Below are 24761 nucleotides of genomic sequence, written 5' to 3'. Positions count from 1 at the left end.
AACCTTCAAATCAATCTGCTATTAAATAACTATTTCAACTATATCAACTCTGTCCGTCCGTCCTTGGACATTCATTCGTTTTAATAAATTCATCACCCGTCAAAGTGTACTCGACATTATTCGATGCTCTGCATCAGTAAAAATTAATACTATTCAAATGTTTGGATTTGATTTTATGTCTATTGTAAATTCGGTTATAGTTTGTTCATCTAAACCCGTCTGATTTGTTATCGATTTTTCGAAAAAAGGTCACCGGCAATTTACCAATTCGTTCATCGAACTGCAGAAATTTAATAAATTGAACTAACCTCGGCTGGAAAAGCGTAGTTGTTAACTTGGTGCTCCGAGCCCTGGTCGTTGGTCATCCCGTAGTGGATGTAGATTTCTTCGAACTGATAGTGATACGCAAGTGGTCCTCCGGTGATATTCACCCGAGTTTTAGCGTCCTTGTCGGCCTTGAACACCAGAAATTGTCCGGTATTGTGGAGATGCCCGGCAACCTGAAACAACCAACCAAAAACGATTAGATGAGCAAGCTTTGGAAGTGAAAAATGTGACAAGTTTATCAAAATTCAAGTTAATCATTGAGTGGATGTTTTTTGCGGGTAAAGAGCAGAATAAAGTGGTTTTTCGACTGACAAAAACGAAGCTCTCGGGACTGGTACGGTAATTGATTAGGGATTTAATTGGACAGAATGGCGTAGGTACTGGCAGCAGTACTGGTGGTAGTGCCGGGCTAGCGAGGCGATGAAAACGAGGCGACTGGTGAGAGAAGTCCATTTTCTTGTACGTCTCGCGAATGTGAATTATGACGTCATCAGTTAGAAATAATGAGGTAACCTCATTGAATTGGACTGGGAAGTAGACACGTCAGCGGATTTTCAACGGGAGCCTATTTTACCACAATTAATTTTTGTTTTTCTCACTTATTTATTTTTAATCCCAAATTTATCTCCTTTCTTCAAGTTTGGAGCACGCCCGTTCGACGATCCAGGCATTGTTCGGAGGAATAAAGACGAAGCGTTCAAGATAAATAAAATATCCCGGGCCTTCTCAAAAAAGCTAGCCTCCTTGGGTGGCGGGCCAGACGCGAAAATACGTAGTCAGCATAAACGAGTGGAGTTTCTCCGTATAGTAACTGAAGACTCTCCCATAGCTCTATTGTTTAATTTAAGTGCCAAAGTTTTAAACGAGGAGAAAAGAGGGCCGACAAATTTGGCCCTCGCGATTAACCCCCCCCCCCTTCCCCCGATTACGTCAGCCGGAATGTGGTTGAGCTTCTGCGGGCTGACGGGGCACTTCCGAATACCGTCTTCCTGTTTCTCCTCTTTTTTTGAAACAGACTTCGATAGTAGTTTTTTCTCCCCCAGGTATTCTTTTTTTCCAGAAATGAATAGCACAATGGCGAAGCGCGAACGTTTAAGAATGGAAAACCCGGATAAGGATGAAAAAATTTAAAAGCTCAGGCATCAAGAGTTTCAAACAGTGCGTGGCGGTTGGTTGAGCATCTGCGAGAATGTGTTCCTTTGTTGCGAGCATTGTTCCCCTGGTGTCTTTCACCGCTCCTGGACATCCGGGTGATTTTAAACGGGTCATGTGTCACACACCCCCCCCACCTCAAGCATTCAGTATCTTCCCGTGTTTTGTGTTTTTAATCGAGACGTCTACATACTGGTGCTCTGTAATCGCCGCTATTTAGTTGATTAATTTCAGTATCGATTGCACCGCTCTTGACCTCCCGGAAAAATAACCACACAACCCTTCGGCCGTTAATTTACAGGGCTCTGTAATAGGCTCGTCGAATTAACATACCCTCGTGGAGTAGCTGATGACGCTGCTGAATTTTTAACAAAATCATTCGAGTGCTAGTCAAACAACCCCGGCTACACTACTACGCTGACAGGTTATTAAGCTTGCATACGCTCTCGGAATTTTCCGGGAGGGGGTAAAAAAAAAGGGAAGGGGCAGAACAGAAGTTAAAACGAAATAAAAGTTTGATATCTGGGACGTGATCTTATCAAGTTTCTTAGTAAGATGTTTCGAATTAAAAAGTTTGTCCTGGGTATTTCTAAAAACAAGATCTCGGTTGACATGAGCTCCCCGAAGACTTTCCGGTTCAGGAAAATTGTTTCAGCTAGGGCTACGGTAAAGGAGGGATAAATCGAAAAAAAATATGGGAGTGATAAATTACTTTGTGTTTGTCGACCTGGACGGGTCTCAAGTGAGGATCGAAGAGCAACTTGTCTGGCTCTATGTTGATGGGACTCTGTCGTCGGCCCTTGCTGCACAGAGACCACTGCGGATTTATTAAGCCCCAGAATGCTGGACCTGCAACAAAATTCAACTGATTATTTTTCAATCCAAGGTAAATTTTTTTTTATTTTTTTATTTTCATGGAATGGATTTTATATATATGCGAATGCTCACAATGAACTTTGTAAGAGACCCCGGAAGAAAATAGTAAAATTTTTACAATTTCAACTTTTCCAATTGACTTGAAAGAATTTTTCGACAGCTCCTCGGACACCAGGGAGTAAATATTTAAGTTATTTTTTTCGGTTAAAACTTTTCTTATTTTTTTTTTTTTTTTTTTTTTTTCAAACCAGCAAACATTTCTTGGTTTTCTTTTTTTATCTAAAATCCTCATCATTCGCGTTTTCTGGACTTGTGCTTGATAAATTTAACTTTATCTCGTCGGGTGAAATTGATACGAGCTCAAGGTCTTAATGAGTTTTCTTTTATAAATTCAAAAATTTGTTATTTCTTTTTAACGTTATTACCATCGTTATTTTTTATTTAAATTAATCTTTAATAACTTTATATAAAATATAAACAAGTAAGTAGATAATTAAAAGTATTAAATTTATTCTGACGCTTAAATTTAGTTGTTTTTTTTTTTTTTTTTTTTTTTTTTTTTAATGCTATAGCTAGAAGAAAAACTTTGATAATCAAGACTTGTTTTCATATTTATTACATTAATAAACAAATCGATATAATAATTTATATTATTTTATTTTTCCATCAATATGTATAACCACAAACTTTTCTCTCGAGTTTAATCAATAGTTTTGCTATCGATAAGTCACACTAAAAGGAATTGTAAAAAGTATTAAGTTTTTTTATTTTTTTTTTTCACGGCTACTGATAAATATGCTTCATTTTCTACTGGAGATTAAAATAAAAATAACTAAAAGTAACCGTTTGCTTCACGAATATATCATGTCGTTAACTGTCGAACGGGACAATTTATATCGCAAAGGTCCTGCTATTTCATTCACTTTTCTCTTTTATTCTCACGCTTCATAATAAAATACACCTCTCTAATGAAAGTCATCAGTTGACACTAAATATTTCAATTTTTTGTAGTATTTTCCTCCAAAAAATCGATCAAATCTTCCCAATTCCCCCAAAAAACGGTCTGGGCCTGGCGACCGGACTGCGCAGGCGCGCGGAGTGGGAAGTCGAGAGTGGGGACTAAGCTCGAGTAGTGGGAGAAACTCAGCGGGCACTCTACATCGAGCCGTCGTCGAGTTAACATCGTGTAAAAGCGTTTTAAAATTAATTTAACTGTTTTTTTTTGACAACTATTACGATAATTCAAGACTTTTAGAGCCTAAACAGCTCATGAAAATTTTAAATAAGCTTCAACAAAGTAAATTAGAGTTATTAAAGAGCTTCACGCGCACGTATTACTATTTGACAAGCTTAATGCGTAAATTTGACAAGCTAGATTTATAGTTGGCATACACGGTAGTGTAATTAAAAAGGCCATTCGGCAGCCGAAATGGAAGTAGATTTCACATAAAGCAAATTTTAATTATAAATATTAATAATTTATTTATTTATTAATTATATATAATAATAACATAATTTATTTATTTATTTATTATATATAATAACTTAAAATTTTTTACATTTATTTTATTTTTATTAATTTTTTATTTTCAATATTTTAATACAAAATTTTAACTTTATACTATAACATAATAAAATAAATTCACGATTTTTAATCATTTTAAATTTTGATAATTCATCATTTTATAAATTTAACGAATTTTCAATTTTTTTTTTTTTTTTCTATTAATTGGAGTAATATAATAATATTATTATAAAATATTAAACTTCATAATATTAAATATATTATTACTAACATTTAATTTTAATTCAATTTTAAATTTAATTTTTATTTTAAATAACAAAAAGAAAAAAAATGATAATTATAGTTTTTATGAACTACTAATATTTTAGACGTTTGCTTGGATTTTCTATGTTTTTAACATAGATTCTCTTAGTACCGTTTAGAAGCCAGCTTAATGGTTTAGGTGCTTCGTCAATTTTTTCAAGGTCTCCCATTTTATCCACAAGATAAACTTTAAGAAAACTTTAATAAACTTTAATAAACTTTAGGAAAATAAAATGACATGAAAATTGAAGCTTGTTTAATGGGCTTTAAAATGAAATTTACAAAAATTCGATAAGTTATTTCATTCAAAAGTTATGCGCGAAAGAATCTGCCAAAAAATGAATTTTTAGGATTTTGAAAATTTTGAAACTCTGTAATTTCTGAACTACTTGACCGATTAAGCTCATCTTTGAACTTGGCCTTGGTAATCGTCTAAAAATGAAGTATGTTGAGTTTGAAACGGATCCATTATGAATTAGAGACGCTATCGTCCGGATAAGCCGCGTTATATTGTATATATATATATATATATATATATATATATATATAAATACATACATATATAAACTTTTGAACTAATGACATTTTCTGAACCAGCTCGACGAACTGAGTCAGGAAATAGCAAAATTTTTCAAAAGTTGCGTCATGAGGACGAATGCAATAGTTAGATTTCTATGAAATCTACTAAAAATTAGCAAGCGATGAATATAGAGCCGACGTCTCTATTGGTTTCCCCGTATTACTCCGGTCAGTACAATGCATCTATAATAATATATGAACGTTTAATTACGTCCATTCTCCGGTAATGGTATTTCGTACCTAAATCCACAATCTCATTCTAATTTGGAGTATATGACGTTAGTTTGGCAGTATTTGATTTTTAATTTGAGTAATCATAATTAGAATTTGAATGATTTATTTATAAAATTCTACGTGTAAAATCATTTACATTACAATATGGATAATTTAATAATATATCACTAATAGACTAATTACATTATCATTGGGATGACAGGTTAACATTTTAACATTCTATTTGCATATTAGCACACCACGAGTCGTTTTATTATATTATAAATTTAAATAATGGAAAATTGTAATTATTATCGACTCTGGTATTTTAGACGTCAAGCAATTTGAACCAAATTCTCGAGAATCAATCCTCTAGACAGTTTTCTTGGACAGCTGAGTTTAATTATCGAGATGATCCGACATTCGACAGAGATTGTAATTTATAACGATGATAATAGACGTCTGCCGTCTCGGCAATCGTTCTCCCGATCCTTAGACGGTTATTGATGACATTAGAATAAAGATTCCCCAGAAATCGTCGTGAGATAGACGAAGCCGGGGGAAAAGGGGACACTCCAAGTCCAATTAAGATGTTTTTCAGCTACGCTTTGCCCAACAGACATCTCGCGCGTTTCACCCGGCCTATCCTCCTGAATTCATATGCATAAATGAATACATTTCAGTGTTTCTCCAATCAAGCCCGGACCGGATGTTTCAGAGTCGAGCAGAACAGAGGACCGTATTCCGTATAACTATTGTCCAGAGCTCTATCATATCACCGCTCCCTTTTCATTTTATTTATTTTACAAACAATATCAACACATTCATGAAATCCACTCGCTTTGTCCGCTTTTTCTTTTATCTTTATTTGTTTATGCTTTTTTTATTTTTTATGTCACTTCTTTTATTGATACTCTCACTTCCAGCCACAATTATTTAAGTCACAATCGGTATTTAAATTCGACAGCACAATATTTATATCCAGCCTGCTAGATCCTTTATTTCTTATATTGGTATCGCAATAACCTGATCATGGACAAATTAGTTTCATCACCTGACCTTTATCCAACCGATAAACTTTTGTCCCAGCAAATAAAAAGGAACTTGAAATATATATATATTTATTGGGTTGTCATTAACGAGCGCAAACCCCTTCACAACTTTTCATTTTTATTTATTTACCCTTGTTATTATTCAATGTTTTTTTCTTTTTTTTCTTTTATTCTCAACCGACGCTAAAATGAGAAAATTATTTTATCTAAATTTTTCTGAAGAAAAAATATTTGTTTTACTTGATTGTACAAATATTTGACTGGTTTAACATTCAGTTTTTCATTCCACTTTATCAAGACCTATTGATTTATAACTTTCAAGCAAATAATCATCGTATCATTAATCGACAACGCATATGTGTGTTAAAACACAATGTTAAAATAATCCGCGGCATTGTATTCCATTGAATGTTTTTGATTGAATAGAAAAGATCAGAATTTTTTTGGTTTTAAAAACTGAGTTAAGGATTAAACAAAAAAATTTTATTGTTATCTCAACGGGGATTTTAAAATAATTAATTGTAATGTGCTAATGACCGATAAATTTTATTCGGGTTTTAAAATTTATCGCGAAAATGATTGTAAACTCAAAATGGATTTTCCGGGAGTGAATTTGTCGATTGTTCAGGAAAAATATAATGCAGCTCGCGAGTGTCCAAATAGAATTTCGAAATGCAATTCGTGTTGCACGTTGCGGATCACCTTGTTATCGGGGCACGATAACGATATCCCTATCTCTCTTGCACTTTATCACCCAGTGTGTGTATAGTTAGATATGTTTAATGTCTCTGGTCCCTGTGTCGCTCGTGCCGCGGATTTATACGTCGAGTCGCGATATGTTCTCTGTAAATTTGTTAATTAACTAAGGTAATTGCTCATGTAGTCTCAATTACAAGTTAAATCCGTTATATACAAATGTATGCATGTCATTTCGGTGTTTCGGGGCTCTTTAATTAAATTATTGATACTAATAAGCTTTTTTTCGTCCAGTGATAATGGAAAAACTTTCGTTTTTAGGGTTTTAGTGATATGCTGGTTCTCGGAAACTCTGTTTGTTGTAGAACATGGAAGGAAACATAGAGGAACAACGTCCAAAATTGGAATAGATAATGTTGGAATAGGACAATAGGAAATTTTGATTCTATAGAAAGTATTATTAAAATGGCAAACATGTAAAACGTAAAAAAAAAATATTTTGTTAAGATAACTTAAAATATGTCGATAATTTTGATGTAAAATAATAACAAATTGTTTGAATTTAATATATAAACTTAGTTAAAAATTTCTACAAGCGAGAGAAAAAATCGCCCATGCGCCACCTAGCGGTAAAACCCAAAAACAATTAAAAAAAAATTCTATTTCTGTTTTTATGGAATATTTGGGAGAATTTATGAGTTTAAAGATAACTTAAGCAATAAAAGTCGTAAAATGAAATTACAAATACAAGAAGATATATATCTTGGTATTAAAAAGTCGGTATGGGAAAAAAAAAAGTAATTAAATTTTTATTATTCAGTATTTGTATGACTACTAATGTAAAATAAAGAGAAAAATAAAGGATCAAAGATGTTATTCATTACTATTATTATATTTTTTCCAAGCTTTTATTCCCACCGGCGGGTTTAAGTTGGCACACTTGTATTCACCGAGTGATAAAGAAGGAAAGTGGCTGGTGGCTGGACCAGGTTGCATTTGCATGTTTATTCCGTTTTCTTAATTCCCGGGATAGAAAAAGCAACTCTTAAAAGAGCATACCTCGAACCTCGGATAGTAAAATGCTTGGAGCCTGCTGATTCTAAACTTTTGTTCGCTTAATTCTCTCTCGTGGCGCCCAATACTCCCGACTCTCTCTCACTCACTCACTCACTCACTCACTAACTCCTCTTCAGTGCTTATGTTATAAATAAATTACTTAACCGTAACCATTTTCTCACCTTGTCACCAGATTATTTTCATCCAGATTAAAGACCCCGATATTTTGTCTCCCCGACTATCGCTGTTATTACCTGTTTCATCACCAGACAAATTAGTTATTTATTATTTAAATGGCAAACTTTTGAAAAATAACACCAAAAGTTAATAATTCTCTACAAAGTTTAATTCAAACAAGCAACACTAGCGAATTTTATTTAATGAATAGATGATTGTCTGATATATTATTTTTATCTGAATAATTTGTTGAATCACTATTGTCAGTTGAAATTTATAATTACAAACTTTTCTTTTTTCATTAAATATATTCATTAGTTCATTTTATTCAAAGCGAATTTAAATGAACCCGTTACAAAAGTTTCATAATAACCGTTATAAAAATTCATTTTTTTTTTCTTTATAAAATTTAATATTTTATACAATTATTTCATAAAACTCTGAATTAACAATTATAGAAAACTGTTTCAGTAATTTAGATAGTTAGGCTCCTTTAAACAGTCAAAAACTTGATTTTTTATTTTATTACTTAATTCCTGAATTTGAACTCTCCTATTAGGAGCTAAATTAGCGACAATGCGCCACCTGTCGGAATTTTTAAAAACTAACTTAAAAAAAAAATTAATATATGGACTTTTTCGACCTTTTAAGGACTAGTATGAGGTAATTTGGTCATATATCAAAGCACATTAACCTTAATATGTCCTAACATACTGCTTGAAATGAATAAATCCACTATTAACATAAAAATGAATTAAATAATAATGTTTAAACTGTATTTCGACGAGTAAACACTAAAAATAAACAAAATTAATCGGAATTACCGTAGTCTCATTTATAATTTAATCGGTTAATGGCAGGACTATTGATTTTAGGTTGCGGAATTGGAATTCAGATTTAAATAATAAATGAAAGTAATTAAATAGAGTGATGATATAAAAGTGATAATATAATTTAAGCAACAGGCTATCATGGACGAATTCAGTCAGCGGAAAATATATTTTCCGTGAGGATAACGTTGGTATCCAGCCAGGTTATCCGGTAGCACGTAACGAAGCACGAGAAGGCGCAGTAGAATGATTAAGACAGAGGGAGTGCGGAGAGGGAGGGTCTTACCAGCGCAGAGATTAAATGAAATTATTTAAATGCTGTAATTTAACATCCTGGCTGGTGGACGATGGTCCCAGTCGTTTCCAGTCATCTCGGCGGCCGTTGTCGCTCTCTTAGGTGTTAAGCATGCATGTATGCATAAAATATGTTTCCGTAAAAGCAAGTACTGAAGAGCTACCGGTATGACGGTTGGATATGCTTTTACCTTCATTTTCCAACGTGAGTACGCATAAATTATATAATACTGTACATTGTACATAGCCAGGGTACCAAGCTTAATTCGTGTTGACCATACGAATCCTACCAACAGTTAAATAATTTGTTAAATCATTTCAACGCTAACCGACGATGAGATGAAGATTTCATAACTTGCTTACATATTTTTCATCTTTTATTCCTTTTGCGTCCGAATATCTCTAGGGATTTATACATTTTTTAGTTTCATGTCAGGTTTGTTCATTTCAGTATTTTTTTCTATAATTCTCTCTAAAAGTGCTTCTTCTAAAGGTTACACACAATATTTATTAAACAATCAAAAATTTGTTCTAGACACGTAATCGTTGATATGGCAATAGTTTCTTGGTTTCACCGCTAAGTGTCGCATAGTTAATTTTTTCTCTCGCTTGCAGAAACTTACTACGAGGTTTTTTTTTTTTTTTTTTTTTAAATATTCTGAGTGTAGAATATGGATTTCTCGATAAAAATTTAATATTTCATTACAATGAGGTAACTTGAGTAGTTACAAAATTAATAAACACCGATAAAATTTTCAATATTCCAATATCTTAAAACTACGAGAGATCTAAAAATAAATTCTTAAGGCTTATTGGTTGTAAAACAACAGTAGACCATCTAGCATCTGCCTGGAATATGAAACTGTGGCCCTAAAAAGGCAACCACCTGACTAAAGCCAGCTCAAAATCAGTAATAACTTTTCCAAGGTGAGGTGGATTGTACCGGGTGTTGCTAACCCCCGCGATAAAAATTCATGCACTGAATTAACTTGCAAAGAATTTCATACCGAAAAAACTAATTCATACCAACTTGCTTTACTATTTAATTTAACCCAAATCGCAGTCACTACTTTACTCCGCTACCAAGCGCGTCCCAGACTATTCTTATTATCAATAGTCTAATAATAGAGTAATCCCGTATTTAAATCTCTTATTAACGCAATTATATTGAATTATCGAGTGCTGGTATTATTAAGTCTATTAAATAACTGTGGACTTACCGGAAATACCGTCGTAGGTCCACCATTCTTCCCAGCTGGCTTCGGACTCTGAAAATTAAACGATAAAAGTTAATTATCCTCTCTAATTTTAATCCACCTTTTTTATTTTATCACAACTATTATCATTATCGCTGTTATTTAATATTAATTTTAATTTCTCCTTTTTTTTTTTTTTTTTTTTTCTTTTTTCCAGAATCCGACGACTAAAATGCTAATATTTATTATACACGGCAGAATGTTTCTTATCGGTAATGGAATTGTACCACGTGCGAAAAAGGACCAGCTTTAAAAAACAAATAAATATAAATATGCGTAAAGATCCAGTGCTGTTTTTTTTACAAACGTGTGAGTATATTTATTAATGCAAACACTGCACTTTAATTTTATTTTTACCAAGGTCTATTCATAATTTCTTTTTTTGCGTTATCTAAACACCACGGAAGAATTATTAACCCCGTACTGTAAAATATTATTTTTATGGTTAATGTTAAACGAGGTTGATGTTCCCAAGTACAATCCATTATTTACCGATAATTTGGTCTTTGAATCCCGAAGAGGTATACACAACCTTGATTTAATAATGATTGAGCAGTCGGGCCGTGACTTTTGACTGTGAGAGTTATTAATCGATATGGGAGGATGGGGTGAAGTACCGTAGGAATTCGTACGCTTATAGTGTGTGGAAAGCCACTAAGAGCTACTTGACATGTTAAACATACCGGAATAACGTCAACCAGATGCCACAGTGTCTTCGAGTTTCAATACATTCTTGGCAATTCATTAAGAATTTTTATCATTGTATTGATTTTACGAAGACTTATATGCACTGTTTAGCAAGAGTTAGATGCTAAAATTCCGATTTTTTTTACCGTAAATGCTTTAATTTAAAATTTTTGGTTTTTTGCCCTGGGCCCATAACCTGTCGAGCTCCAATATTTTTTGGTTCTGATTGGATTTTCGTGTTGCAATTGCAATTGTGTTGAAGGGAAGCTGAAAAATTAATGAGATTGTCAAAAAAAAAAGTGATATACTAACGCGTGAATCTGAAATAAATAACCGTGTAAAAAGGTTAAGGTTCTCGGCGAATATAAATATAAAAGACTAATATAATAAAAAAGGAGACAAATGTCGCGTGTTTTGAATCATTAAACTGCGTCTGGCCTTATGAGAGTTGACCCGACCCACATGTGACTATCTCAGTAGTTACGCCGCGCCCTCCACCATCGGCTAATTGCATCAAATTATAAAACTTTTAGATCTAAATAAGTAAGTGAATATAATGTAATCATAATCAGTTTGTGTGGAATCGATTTTTTTTCCCTCCTTGTCCAGAAACCTACACTCATTTTATTTTATTCAACTCAGGGGGTTGAAATTGAACCCAACCTAACCTATCATTTATGCGATCGCAATTACGATTAAGGATCGCAAAATCCGATGGTAATTCCCGGGGCATTATGGAAATAACTGCATAAAACAATACTGTCGTAATCATGAATGGAACAGACGAACGGCGGTCTCTCTATCGATCGTAAAGCGACAATTGTAACCTAATTATTTATTTCAATGTTTATTGTCAGGTTATGTCTGGAGTTGCAGAAATTTTGAATGGAGTCTGATTTCGATTTTAATTTTTTTAATTTTTAATTTTTAATTTTTAATTTTTTTTTTTTTTTTTTTTTTTTCTGGTCGATTTGGATGTAAGGATAAAGAATCGGCGGTTGAGTGATTTGTAAAACAAAATGTAATAAAAATAAGAGAGCAGCGGATAGAAACAAAACCTGAATAGACAGTCAGTTTGAAAACAACCGTGTGCCGAGGAACAAAAGCGTACAATTACAGTTGAACGGATAGAGATTTAACAGTCGATTGGACTACGATCATTTTAAACAAATCCACTCAATCGAAGGGACGATGTTCTGATTTACAAATTAGTTCTACCGAGCTCTTATATTATCTCTTGTTTCGATTATAACTACAATTTTTCCAATAAATTACATCCTACAAATTTTTTATCACCTCCCGAGTTAGATTGCCCTGACTGGCGCCCAATTTGCACCATCCGAGGCTTTACCGGGCGCGGAATAAGTTCGTCGGTGCAATTACCAAAAAAAAAAAAGGAGCTTTTACATATAATTTCGACTGTCAGAACCGCAGGTTGTTCCAAAACATCTCGACTAGCAGAGAGTTAAATTACCAGAGTTGGTTCTGGATATTTCGTAAGCTTTCTAGCTTCCACATGTCCAGTCCATATAACCCCAACCCTAGCTTCATTGAAACTCGCCTCCGGATAGCCTGCAACTAGTCCTTCATTAAAAATAACTGTCTTTACATCCATATGAGCTAATTATGCTCATTGATTTTTCGCTTGGAATCAATTAGCCGTACGAAGATACTGTTTATTGAATTTCTTAATCGTTTCTTGTTATGGGTGTTCCAGGGTATTTATTCAAGCACTCAATCATCCCCTAATTCCGTCGCCGAGTTCTCTCCCAAGCGACTCCAAAAAAGACAAGGGATCCGGCTCGAGAGCCCTTCAAGTAAACAAAAGTCCAAATGGGGTAAATAGAAGGCAGCCTCTTACTATGGCTTCTGCCTTCCGAGAAGCACACTTTGTATTCTTAGCCTCTTTCAGTTTCTCCTCACTAAGGGGAGACTTTGCGAAATTCTGTTTGCCAACAGCAACTTTATTAAAAATATTGTTTTGAGCTCCGCGTTGTTTGCCAACAGCCTCGATCGATTAGATGTAAATCTCCAATGAGATGACAAATTAGGACTTACAATTCTTCCAATTCTAAGCCACAATAATGGTGGGAAAAAATGCTGGGCACTTGAACAGAAAAGTCAAATACGATGTACTTCGAAGTAGAAGCAGTACTAGTGACGGGCGTCTTGACTTGTCTGTTGTATGCGGGCTGAATCGTAAACCGGACGTACTACTTGTTTTCCGTCCTTTATTGTTGAAATTCCAGCAGATTCTTCTTGTCCTTGTCTCTGTTATCCACCTCACTACTACGAGCATCAACACCAGCTTCAAAGTTGGCTCCTTCTTTAAATTACATTTGGCTACTCGTTTCGCGACGCCCACCCCTTACTTCTCGCTTTTCACTTTCTCTTCACAAGTAGATCTTTTTTCTTCTAGATTCTTCTTTCCAAAATTTTTTTACTTTTTATCTTTGAAACCCACTTGGAGAACTCGTTTACCAGCAACCACTCTTGGATCCATCTATCTACTTCCTTCTGTTAATTTCAGGACAACCTAACGGAGTCCTGAGAAAAATCTAACCAACCTAGAACTTTGAAAGATTTTATTTAACCTTTTTTTTTTTTTTAAAAAAACTCAAGGGTACCAGTATCGCCATTTTGTACCAGTTAAATAATGATGCTCCTTTTATAATTTCTTGTCAAGGGTTTTTCAAAGCTCATTTGTCTTTCGATTCATCATTTCAAGATTTTCTCGTAAGTTCAAAGGATTCTTCAACAAGACGTATTGCATTTTTCCGCAATTACTCACTTTCGAGATTTTTTTCTCGAAAAGTTTGAATTTAGTAAGCATATCTTTTACTCTTGCTTGAGTGTCAATTAGATATTTTATCTTATTAAATTAAACAAAATGAAAGCGCAAGTTGTCAGGTTGAATTAAAGTTGTCCCAACGTGTTCCATCTCGTCTGACAAAACTGGCACAACAAGTTACAAGCTAAGGTATCCCATGTGTAACTATCATATCACAGAACGTAGAACAGCATACGTGTTATTGTTGAGTGTCGCGTACCGAGCACCGAATACGAGAACGAGTCAACTCATTCGTACACAGATACCAAAAGTCTCTAGGTCTCAACCATAAACTTTCTGACTCGGTGTCACATAGTTATTAAAGTTTAACCCGACACCCAATGCAATTTCTAATTCTGCGATAGATGTGATACGTCGCCAGGGAGGAACTAGGAACCCCTACCCCTTATAAACATACAAACTCGTTCCCATAAAATTACCTCATCTTCATTTAATTTAAGTCTATCCCAAAAGTAAATTTCTCCATATCATTATTTCCACATTATTGTCATCAATAACCTCTTGGTAAACACGTATCCTAATTAAAATTTCATCCACAAAATGTCGCCGTCACGCAAATGTTAACCAAAGCACGCACACCGGCATTTTTTCATCAAACTCCGACTCTTGAACTCCATATCCATTTCCATTTGTTAAATTAATTCCGTTTCGTTAATAATGGTACTTATTTTTCAAGCACAATAATGCAAGTCAGAACGACAACCTCGTCACAAAGCAATCTAGAGCTCTTAGCTTAACTCTATTTTTTCAGGTACCTGCATATCTCTTCCTCTTGGTTAATGCACCACTTTAACCTCTCAGCTTGATATCCGGCATGAAATGGTAAAAAGCTTTTACGCATTATTAAATTTTTCAAGGTTAACTTTAACTTTGTTATAATCTCGCTTCGGACATGATACACTTCAGTAATTACAAAAAAACTCGGTTTGCTTTATTTTAAACTCATTTTTGTTAATCAGAGACTCTTAATGTAAAAAAAATTTTAGCTATGTAGAGGTTAAACACTTATCTTTTAATCAATTAGAATCAGTACTATTGTCGATTCAATAATTGATATCAATTATGATTAAACTAATTTTAAGATCAATTTAATCCATTAGATGTCGTAAATTATTCTAAGACTCAATTAACTATATTAATTTTTAATCGGAAAATCGAATGTGAAATTTTTAATGGCAATAATTATAAACAAAAAAAATTTCCGATGTTTAAAAGTTAAAAACAGATGGCGTTCTCTGTTTGTGACTTTATATATAGCCGCGAAAATTTAAATTCATAAACAAACTTTTAATAGAACGAAACTATCTGGTAAGAATGATGCATAGTTATGGAGAAATCTGGGTGAAAAGACGTATTAGCAAATAGGTTGATCAAAAATACGTGAGGAGACTAAACAAGATTGATTATAGCAAATGGCGGGTAAGTTAGTGAGGTTACCTGGATGATTAAATTAACGTCCGTTCTCTGGGAACATACAACTTAGAGTAAGTGTAGTGCCCGGAGCTCACCAGGGATGGCAATATGTAATCCACTTTGGCGGCACTCTGCGGGCAGGATGCGCACGCGAAACCATCAGACAACCAGACGGTAGTATGTACTATGTGCCAATTAGAATCACCGAGGGTACGGACGCGGTCGAACCTCTATTGATGTCCAGTAATAGCTCGGTCACCAGGTTCCCGATCTGCTTTGTCACCAGACTACCGGCCTCCAACAGCAGGGGCTCCACCACACCCGATCGTCACGTCAATAAGGACCGCTGATGATAGCCCTGTGTTTAGCCTGACAATGATCCAGTAACGAGTTGTCCTTTATCCATATCGCCGGTTCTGCTTCAAGCTTCAAGCTTCTAGCTTCGAGCTTCGAGCTTTTACCTCCTGATTGGATCCATACCAGCGCAATCAAAAGATTGTTTATTATGAGTCATGACGTCAAATAGTCGAGCGGAGGTTCTGGGCAATAACGGAGTGCGGATCATTTGACGACTTGCATTTTGGACTAAGAAGAAGCTTCGGAAAACGAGGAGAGCAGCTCGTTGGCCTACAGAGCACGTACATTTCTGGGGCGTGACTCCACTGACTAACAACGTGGTAACACGGTTGAGTAATCCGTTTCTACTATTGCATCTCGGTTTAAGTCCTCTTGTCTCTGGCTCGGGTCTCGAGCTGGAAAGCTTGTCTGGGGTGGACCGGCCCGTGGCTTATTACACGCCCTTCTGACCAGCCACCTACCCAAATTCGATTTCGCTGGAAGGCTAACGTCCTAATTAGTTTCACTCGTACTCGTTTTCCCTTTAATTTAGAGGGGACTTTAGAGTTGCCAAGGACTGGTCTATTGGACAGAAACTGGCGCCCACCTCCTTCCTGCCCGAAAAAATTCTAATTTGAATTAGCTATTCAGCAGCCGTCTGGTTCATTCAATTCATCAACTCCGTCTGTCCTTTGTGTGCACAGGTAAATCTTATTTTGTTTGGCTCTTTTGTTGGCAATAAAAGTTCACCAAGAGCTATTCGTTCTCCGACGACAACCTGCTCCTCTACTTGTTGTTCCCTCCTCGTTTCTAGACTAGACGGATCTCGGTTTAACAACCTGGATATCTTCTGTGGATATACGTGAGCTCCGGGATTTCTACGGGATGTTACAGAGCGACAGGTAATCCGACGGGCAACTGGGTCGAGCGATAAGGGTTAATCTAAGGGTTCCCCAAACATAACAGTTAATTTCTCCCGTTGATTCTTCGTTCTTCGTTATTGGTTCTTGCTGTCCCATAGCCAAAACGAATCATTGTTTCAAATGACCGCTGCTTTAAGTTGCGGTTAAAAATTTTGTTAAATGGCACTGTAATTTCTTAAATATTGACGCTTTTTAAGATATAAGCTCATATTTATGTTACACTCATCAAGAGCTTTCATTTAAGTACCCACATGCATTTTTCATATATATTTATATATATATATATATATATATATATATATATATATATATATATATATATATATATATATAAATATATAAAATATATGAAAAATTGATGTGGGTAGTCAAATGAAAGCTCTTGATGAGTGTAACATCAGGATGAGTTTATATCTTTGAAAATGTCAATATTTCACAAGATACAAGGTCATTTCTTAATTATGTATCTAAAAATTAAATTTATTTTTTTTTTTGTGGTTAATTTATATGGTAACTAGAAATAGTTGAACAGATTTAGCACTTGGACGTGGATTCGATTGATCGTCGAATCGGCACGAGAATCGGTTGTGTTAAACAACCCGTTAGCAGTTTGACGAATTAATCCCAGTTTAAAGAAATCAAACGGTTGTAATAAAAATAATAATAATAAAGCTTGTCGAAGTAGAAAGTATAGAAATGAAAAAGTCGATTCACAAATACCGGGGGTGAGTGAGGGAGTTTTTACTGGCTTCTTATAGAATTTCCTCAGTTCGACGTCGGTAGAAATATTATTTCAACTCTGTTCTCCTCTTTGGGCACTTCTGCGTTGGCTTCCCAGTTTTCCTTGTCGCTTTCTCTCTCAACCTTTTACAAGTTCCAGTGATCGGGTGTTCGAACTTTAGATTACGCCTGGCCCAAGGTCTTTTGTCGTCTGACCAAATGAAAGAGACGCTCGTGATGAAAGTTCAGAATAAGAAAAGCTCAAAATAAAAATATTTAAGTGTAAGAGAAAGAAGAAAGAGTTTTAAGATTGAGGTGAGGTTTAACAGTGAATCTACAGCTAGAGAGAGCCTCAAAAACCTTAACTTCCCTTTTCGATTCCAACTTTAATTTCTCAAATAGAAATAATATGTCAGTTGAGTAAATAACTTTTTAATAATATTTCCAATATTTTTCTTACTTTTTTATTCAGATATATAAATCTTAATTCCAACCGAGGAGCGTTTGATTTCCGGAAGAGTACGAGATTGAAAAACGCGTAAAGAAAATCTAAGAGAGCTAACGGGAAGAGTAAAGAAACTCCTTCAGAGCCAAGTAAATAAATATCGGCAAGTGTGATTATCTGGATTTTAATTACGGCGTTCGTAGTAATAGTTCGCGGGTAAAATAATCGTTTTTATTTTTTTTTTTTTTTTTTTTCAAAATAACTAAGCACTGCGTTAGTAAGTTAATTCTAAATAGTTAACAAAGTCGGAAAATTCTTGAATAATCAGGATGGTTGAGAAAACGATAAGGAACTCGGGGAATGTTTAAAGCAGTCTCATCGAGGAGAAATTAGATTAAGAATTCATTAAAATATTCGTACGATAATTGGTATATTAAATTAGGATACAATTCCTCTATATATTGTATATTTGTGTGCAAGTTTAATGTTACAAAATTGTAGCTTTTGGAAATTTATTAGCAGTCTGGATAATTAATTGATTGTAGTTAAACAATCTGTATTTATTTACGAATCAATATTAAATGTGGGGTTGGTAATTTCAATTTCAATACACTAGTCGGGGTTTGTATGGTAATTTTTCAACAAACGGGCTACTGCGGTGTCCTTTTGACAAGATATGCATAATTATGTCATTTTTAATCGTTTAATTATTTTTATTAATAATTGTTGACTCGATGACAGGTGAGTTATGCGGTTAGTGGTTCATAGGTTTGTTGTTGATGTATTTTATCAACAATATTTTCTAGAATATTAATTAAAGTCTTTTAATAATTTAAAAAAATTCTATTAATTTTTTAAATTAAAAAAAAAAAAAAAAAAAAAAAAAAAAAAAAACCGTGAATAATTATTTTTAATTAAATATTAAAAATTACAGTAAAATAAAATTTTTTTACTGAACTACTGAGAAATTAACCGGATGAAGACATTTAAAATTAACCTAATGGCATTAACCTTTCCTTCAGATGGCGCTGCAATCGCTCGAGATCAGCTGCATAAAAAATTACACATTTTGATGATCAGTTCCGCTCAACTACAGTTTTTTTTATAAAATTATCATTATAATTCCATTTTATCAAATTAGTTAAATATTATTTAGAAAAATGTACTCTAATGACATTCCTGATTTTTTTTTTACTATTAGCAATTATTCTATATATATTTTCAAGTTAAATAACCGCGAAAAATAAATTAAATCAAACATTGAATTTTATAAAACTAAAATCTAATTTTTAAAAATCTCAAACTTATAAAAAAATTCCATTGATATTTCCAATAATAATTCTATTCGTAAACTTTATTGAATTTTATTTTATTTTAATTTCCGGTAGAACTGACATAACCTTTAAAAAGTATTGCTGGTACTAATAATCAGTAAAATGGCGCCCAATATAACATTCCGGTAATTTTTCTCATTAATTAAACAATTAAAAAAAAATTTTTTTTTTCAAGAAATTATATTAAAATCTCATAATTTTTCCCGTCTATTTAAATTACAAGTAAAACTGTTAATGTTCCATTTTCCAGTCAATACTTATGACTGTCTCTATAATCCCGAAGGTGGCAACCATGCATCATTTCCTCGTAGAACAGTGAGGCAGTTAGCGGCGGCGGAGTTCGGTAATTCGAGCATCTCCCTTACCGCTCTGGCAAGAATATATTAACCATAAAATTTTATTAAAACATTTTAATGGAATTAATAATAATCGTTAAGATTAAAACTGTCGTCTTATTTAAAAAAATATCTACCTTAATCACAAATGAATTAATTGAAGCTTAAATAATTGATAAGTCTATAAAGGAAGCTTTAGCGATGCAGTAAATTAATTATTCACCGTTAAAAAAAAAAAAATAAAAAATAATTGTCAATTGTAAAATTTTCTTCTTCCAATTTTTCCTTTATACTTTATCGAAATTGTCTCGCAGTCTCTAAAATAATTAACAGTATTTTTTTGCCATTTAAACTTCGAGACAGTCGCTGACTATTTAATAGAATTATTGTTTTTTGTTTCCAACTGCCTGCTGCCGGATCCTTTGAACTTAAAACCTCAAAGGCTCATGAATTATTTTATCAAGTAATTCTTCCTAATAATTATTACGTACTTCTGTATTTATTTATCAATTTTTTTCTCTATAAATCCAATTACGAGAAACTAAAAAAAAAAAAAAAAAAAAAAAAAAATTCATTACGAATTGCAAATAAAATCAAAAAATATTACGGGTTTATTTTATCAATACGAGCATTGATGTTAAACAATTTAAAGCTGTTATTGAAGTAAATGGAAAATAACTCTGGATTTATAAAAAAACTAAATATTTACAGATGAAGCCGTTGAAACGCATCCATAGGTTCAATTAATTGCAACGTAACATTTAGCCGTAGTTTCTTCAACATTAAATTTTATGAAACGATTATTGAATTATAAATTCTATTATATTGTGACATGATACTGCCTAAAATAAAATAAGCTTTCAATTACATTTACTGTTTACTATTCACCGATACACTCAGCAGCCTATGGCTGTGAATTACTGGATTTTGTTTTAATATAAAATCAATGGCTCCATATTATATTTAATAACATGATCAAACATATTTATGTCAACTTCAATAGCTACCCACGCGATCGGTTACAAATTCCAACCTTTTTTAATGACTTTTTGTAATAATTATTTCAGCGTAATTGTTAATTAAATTTTCATCAAATATTTCCCGGAGTTAAATCCTTTTTTGCTGTTTAATTAATCATGAATTTATTAATTATTATTAAAAGTTATTAAAAAATAATGAAAATTACCAGATTTATTAAATAACTTACTAATAAAAATTTTTTTTTTTAAATTTACCGTTAAATTAATGAGAATAATTTTGGGCGCCATTTTGTCGCTTATTAGTAATAGCAATACTTTTTAAAGGTTAAAATTGGTTATTGTCACTTTAAAACTACCGTCAAATAAATTTTTAATAAATATTATAGTCTAATTAAATTGTTTTTGCATTATTACAGATAGTTTGTAAAGCCAAAAATTTTATTATTTTTTTGGGAGTTCAAAACTATTGAAATTACATGGTAGTAATTAATTTAATGTTCTCGCAGTCAAAAATGCGAACTTAAATGAATAGAACCTTTGAAAAGTTTAAAAGAAAAGCTACGGTCCATTAACTTTTTTGTTAATTTGCAAAGCCAACAATAAGTTATAATAAAACAAAGTTCACAAAATGAATTGAAAATAAGATTAAATGAAAATAGTAAATTAAACAAAAAAAAATTATCAGTATAAATTCTTCTCGCGATTGTTTGCTCACCTCAAGGAGCTCCTCCACCAAGGATCAAGGATAGAGAGGATTACTCGCCTCAGGCTGCTCTTATTCCCCAGGTATTTGCCGAACTTTCACACTCTCATTTGACCGTCAGACGAAAACTCCGATTCAATCGATCATCATCTTAATTATTATTATTGTAATTAATAATGGTAATTTTTAATAATGCTCACTTCGGGGTAAAAATCGCAAGGTAGCGTCTTAGAATTTTTGGAGCGAGATATCGTTTCCAGGGAAGACGCTTCGACCCGTGAAATTGAACGGCACGATTTTATACCGATAAACGTGTCAACGTTAACCACCGACTACATTTTATCACTTTTTTCTGTAAGTTGTGTGTATGTTATTATTATTTCTCAAATTAGCCGAAAGATTTCTGATGGAAATGAAAATTGATTCCTCGAAATTGTTAATTTAAAATGTCATGGGCTAAAAGCCGTCTAATTGCGCAATTTATTATTCAACGGTACACATTTTTTCAATTAACCCAAATAACTGATGAATTTTTAATTTTTTATGCTTGATGCACTGCAATAGAATTATTTTATCACAACTTTACTGACAAATTAAAAATTAACAAGATAGTTTTCGAAATTTTTGACGCCCAATTATAAAATCATTCACATAATTTTCATGAATATCTTTTTGTTTACCGCAGTCTGGTTGCTAGATACGATTTTTCTAAGGACTCATTAACATCCTTGTGATGGGGAAAAATATTCAAATGAAAATATGAACGGTTAAATATTTAGCATGTAAACAAAGTAACATTTGTGTTATATATTCAAATATTTAGAAGATGCATACTTTAACATTACGGACGTTCGGCATCTCGAGAATTTACAAATTCAGTTGACTCTTGATTATTCAAGGGCCAAAGCCATTCCGTTCTCTTTGCCAGTGCGTTTACCCGGCAACGAGAATTTCACGGGACGGCCAAATTTATATTCAAATAGGTGACTAAATTAACCAGTCTCAGCCTTACTACCCTTACAAATATTCTCCTCATTTGCACTTCTTTTAATCCAACTTCCCTTTCTCAAAAACATCTTCTCATCCGTTTATCACTTAATCAATTTCATTATCCTGGGTCTTTATGTAATTTTTGTTAAAAATTAGTTCCAAAAGTCACCGCTATGTGGCGCATGGTCGCTAAATCGTCTCGCTGTTAGATAGTTGAATTTCAAAATATAAGTATTTTAAGAATTAGATAGAAAATTTAATCCATATTATCAAAAAATGGCATTTTTATTACGACATCAAAGGAATAATTTAAATTCAAATCGACACTTGTATCCAAATTCCATATAAAAAATATCATATGTGTGGTAGGAAATACATATGACTCATGGGACGTTTTTTCAAGAAAGAAAATGTAATGTAGGTAGTCTAAATATAAATATAAAGAAATTTTCAATATGTACTGTGTAGATGTTTTGCATTGGCTGTTTCTCAGTTCACCCATTGGGAGAACGGGAGGTAACCTAGAAGGAAGTTGCCGTGTTCCCGACGGGATCGACGTGTCTCGTCGTAGTTTTCCGACATACGAAAACGTCTCATCGGAGCATTGACTTATCCAAACTCGGCTGCACGTATCGACTTCCCGGATCCCCTACACGCTTCGTATTCAGCTCTCATCTTGTAAGCCAAGCTTCAAGCTTTTTTTTTCCCATCTCCTGGTTGACTTTTAGCTTCGCCTCCAGGACCCGGAAGTAACGTGACGGACCAGCTTCCTGACGTTTTCAATCACCGAACTATTTTCCATATATTTATCCATTTATGATCCTATCTTTTAAATCCAGTGTTATTCGTTGAAATCAATTGAAGGTCATTAGTCGTCTAATCACCAGAAGCGATCCCACGGAAATAATCTTCACACTTGGTAGCTGCCTCGGGACCTTCCACGCTCGAGTACAGGTGCGAACGTTCCAATTGTTTTCCGATACAGACTTCCCACCCTACCGAGCTGTATGCTAGCGCTAGCGGCGTCTGCGACCCGCTCAAGAGTCACAAATTCAACACAATCGATCCTCCATTTCACAAACAACTTCGAGCGCCAAAATTCATGCAGCCCACCTCTTGCTCTCCAGGATTATATTGCCCCATCGAACACTTAGCCGAGCCCATTCAACCACCAAGGCTACATACACATTCTGATAAGGAAAACTTACTGGTTAGCACTAAAAATTTATTCTAACTTTTAACTTTCATGGAAAACTTGCTGCGATATTGGACGTTGTATTTCAGCTGGTCCAATTCAATTTATCAGCCTGAACTTGATGTTCCTTGTAAGGGGAAGGAAAGTAAGAAGCATTTTCCAGGTTAGTGTCATCAGCAAGCAGTGTCATGGACCCCTATCGATGGCTTGTTATACTCCAGATGATGGGATCGAAATTTATCTAATGGAAAGTTTCCTCTGAGTTATCAAAGAAGCTTGAGATATAACTGGAACCATTGGGCTCGCTGCTAATGAGACTACACTTGATTAGCGGCGAAAACGGATCTATTAGCGTACAAATAGTTGCCGGGGGAAAAGTAGCTGGGGTGAATATAAAGGAGCTAAGAAGGAGACGGGTGTATTTGGTGTGTCGTAGCGTGTTGCCACTAGAAACTAGTTCGGTGTAACCCTCGGGCGTTTTGGTGAGTCTGGATGTCCGTAACAGGGTGCACTGTGTCACCTTTATCACCTCTATCGCCTGCTCGAAATTGCACCCATTTGGATGTTAAGCCCGGGCTGCTCGGTTTCACCTACTGACTATTTGTAGAATTCCGCCTCGGATAAATGTTAGAGAGGATGAGTGCAATAACTGAAAGAGAATGAGAATCTGGCGAATCCGGTCCCAAGTACCGGTTGTATGCCTCCATGCATACAGGAAACACCGCAGACGGATTATCCAACAGTTTAAAGGGAATTCACACTTTCAGCACATGGCGACACTGTTGTACGTCGCTATCACACACACACACACACACACACACACACACACACACACACACACACACACTGCAGCAGTTTATCCGTTTATATTTCGCGAATCGTCCGATGCTTTAAAGATCGGGTTCCAATCAGATACGGATTTCCACGGCAGCAAACACACGATACTCAATAAAAGTGACCCTTTGATCATCACACGTACCGTTCTTTATTACTCTCAGTCAAGGATCAAAGTCCTTTCGGGTAGTTTTTACCCTTGGAGTGATCAGTTCCTTAAAAAATTACAAACACAGTGATTGAACTCGTTGAATGGCCTGGAGTCAAAGGAAGATTAATGGGAAAAGAGACACAACCACTGTTGGGGGCAACTATGGGTATATATTTCATAAATATACGCTGCGCTTTAGAAAGTATCAAGAGAAAAGTGATAAGTTGTGAGCTTGCGGATGTTACCGCCATTTGCCGTGAGATACGGCTCGTGATAGTTCGATATGTGTATAGACATCCGGTAGAGCGGCTGATGAACGATCCAACTGGTTCCAAAGAGCCAGACATTTTTATCTGCCGCGATATTTCTACCGAATTCTAAATCGAAATCGGTTATGTAAAAAATTTAAGGAACCCTATCTTCTCATTGCTTCATCAAAGCATACATTAATTGCGATAGAGCTTTTAACTTTTAAACTATCCTGGGAATTTTTCGGCGTTCATGATATGATGACCGGTAGATTATTTT

The 24761-nt window shown here is 34.2% G+C and overlaps 1 protein-coding gene and 1 long non-coding RNA gene across 3 annotated transcripts in view; one reads left to right on the top strand and one right to left on the bottom strand.

Annotated features, from left to right (window-relative positions):
* Carpa (Carbonic anhydrase-related protein A) overlaps positions 1–24761 on the bottom strand; it is a 44296-nt gene that overhangs the window by 10887 nt on the left and 8648 nt on the right. For both annotated transcript variants that reach the window (XM_074251329.1, XM_074251330.1), the window contains exons 2-4: positions 10301–10348; positions 2192–2328; positions 309–500 (exon numbers count right to left, since the gene is read on the bottom strand). In XM_074251329.1, coding sequence (XP_074107430.1) covers positions 309–500; positions 2192–2328; positions 10301–10348 — 377 coding nt within the window. The remainder of the gene's footprint in view (positions 1–308; positions 501–2191; positions 2329–10300; positions 10349–24761) is intronic.
* LOC141532861 (uncharacterized) lies at positions 6217–7599 on the top strand. Its single transcript, XR_012480147.1, has 2 exons — positions 6217–6894; positions 7045–7599. It is a non-coding gene; the product is annotated as an uncharacterized LOC141532861 (long non-coding RNA).

This window comes from Cotesia typhae, unplaced genomic scaffold (assembly GCF_013202065.1).
Source record: "Cotesia typhae breed Kobodo isofemale line unplaced genomic scaffold, CoteBio_Ctyphae contig_69, whole genome shotgun sequence".
In the NCBI taxonomy this organism is placed as follows: Eukaryota; Metazoa; Arthropoda; class Insecta; order Hymenoptera; family Braconidae; genus Cotesia; species Cotesia typhae.
This window is presented reverse-complemented; position numbering and strand designations above follow the sequence as displayed.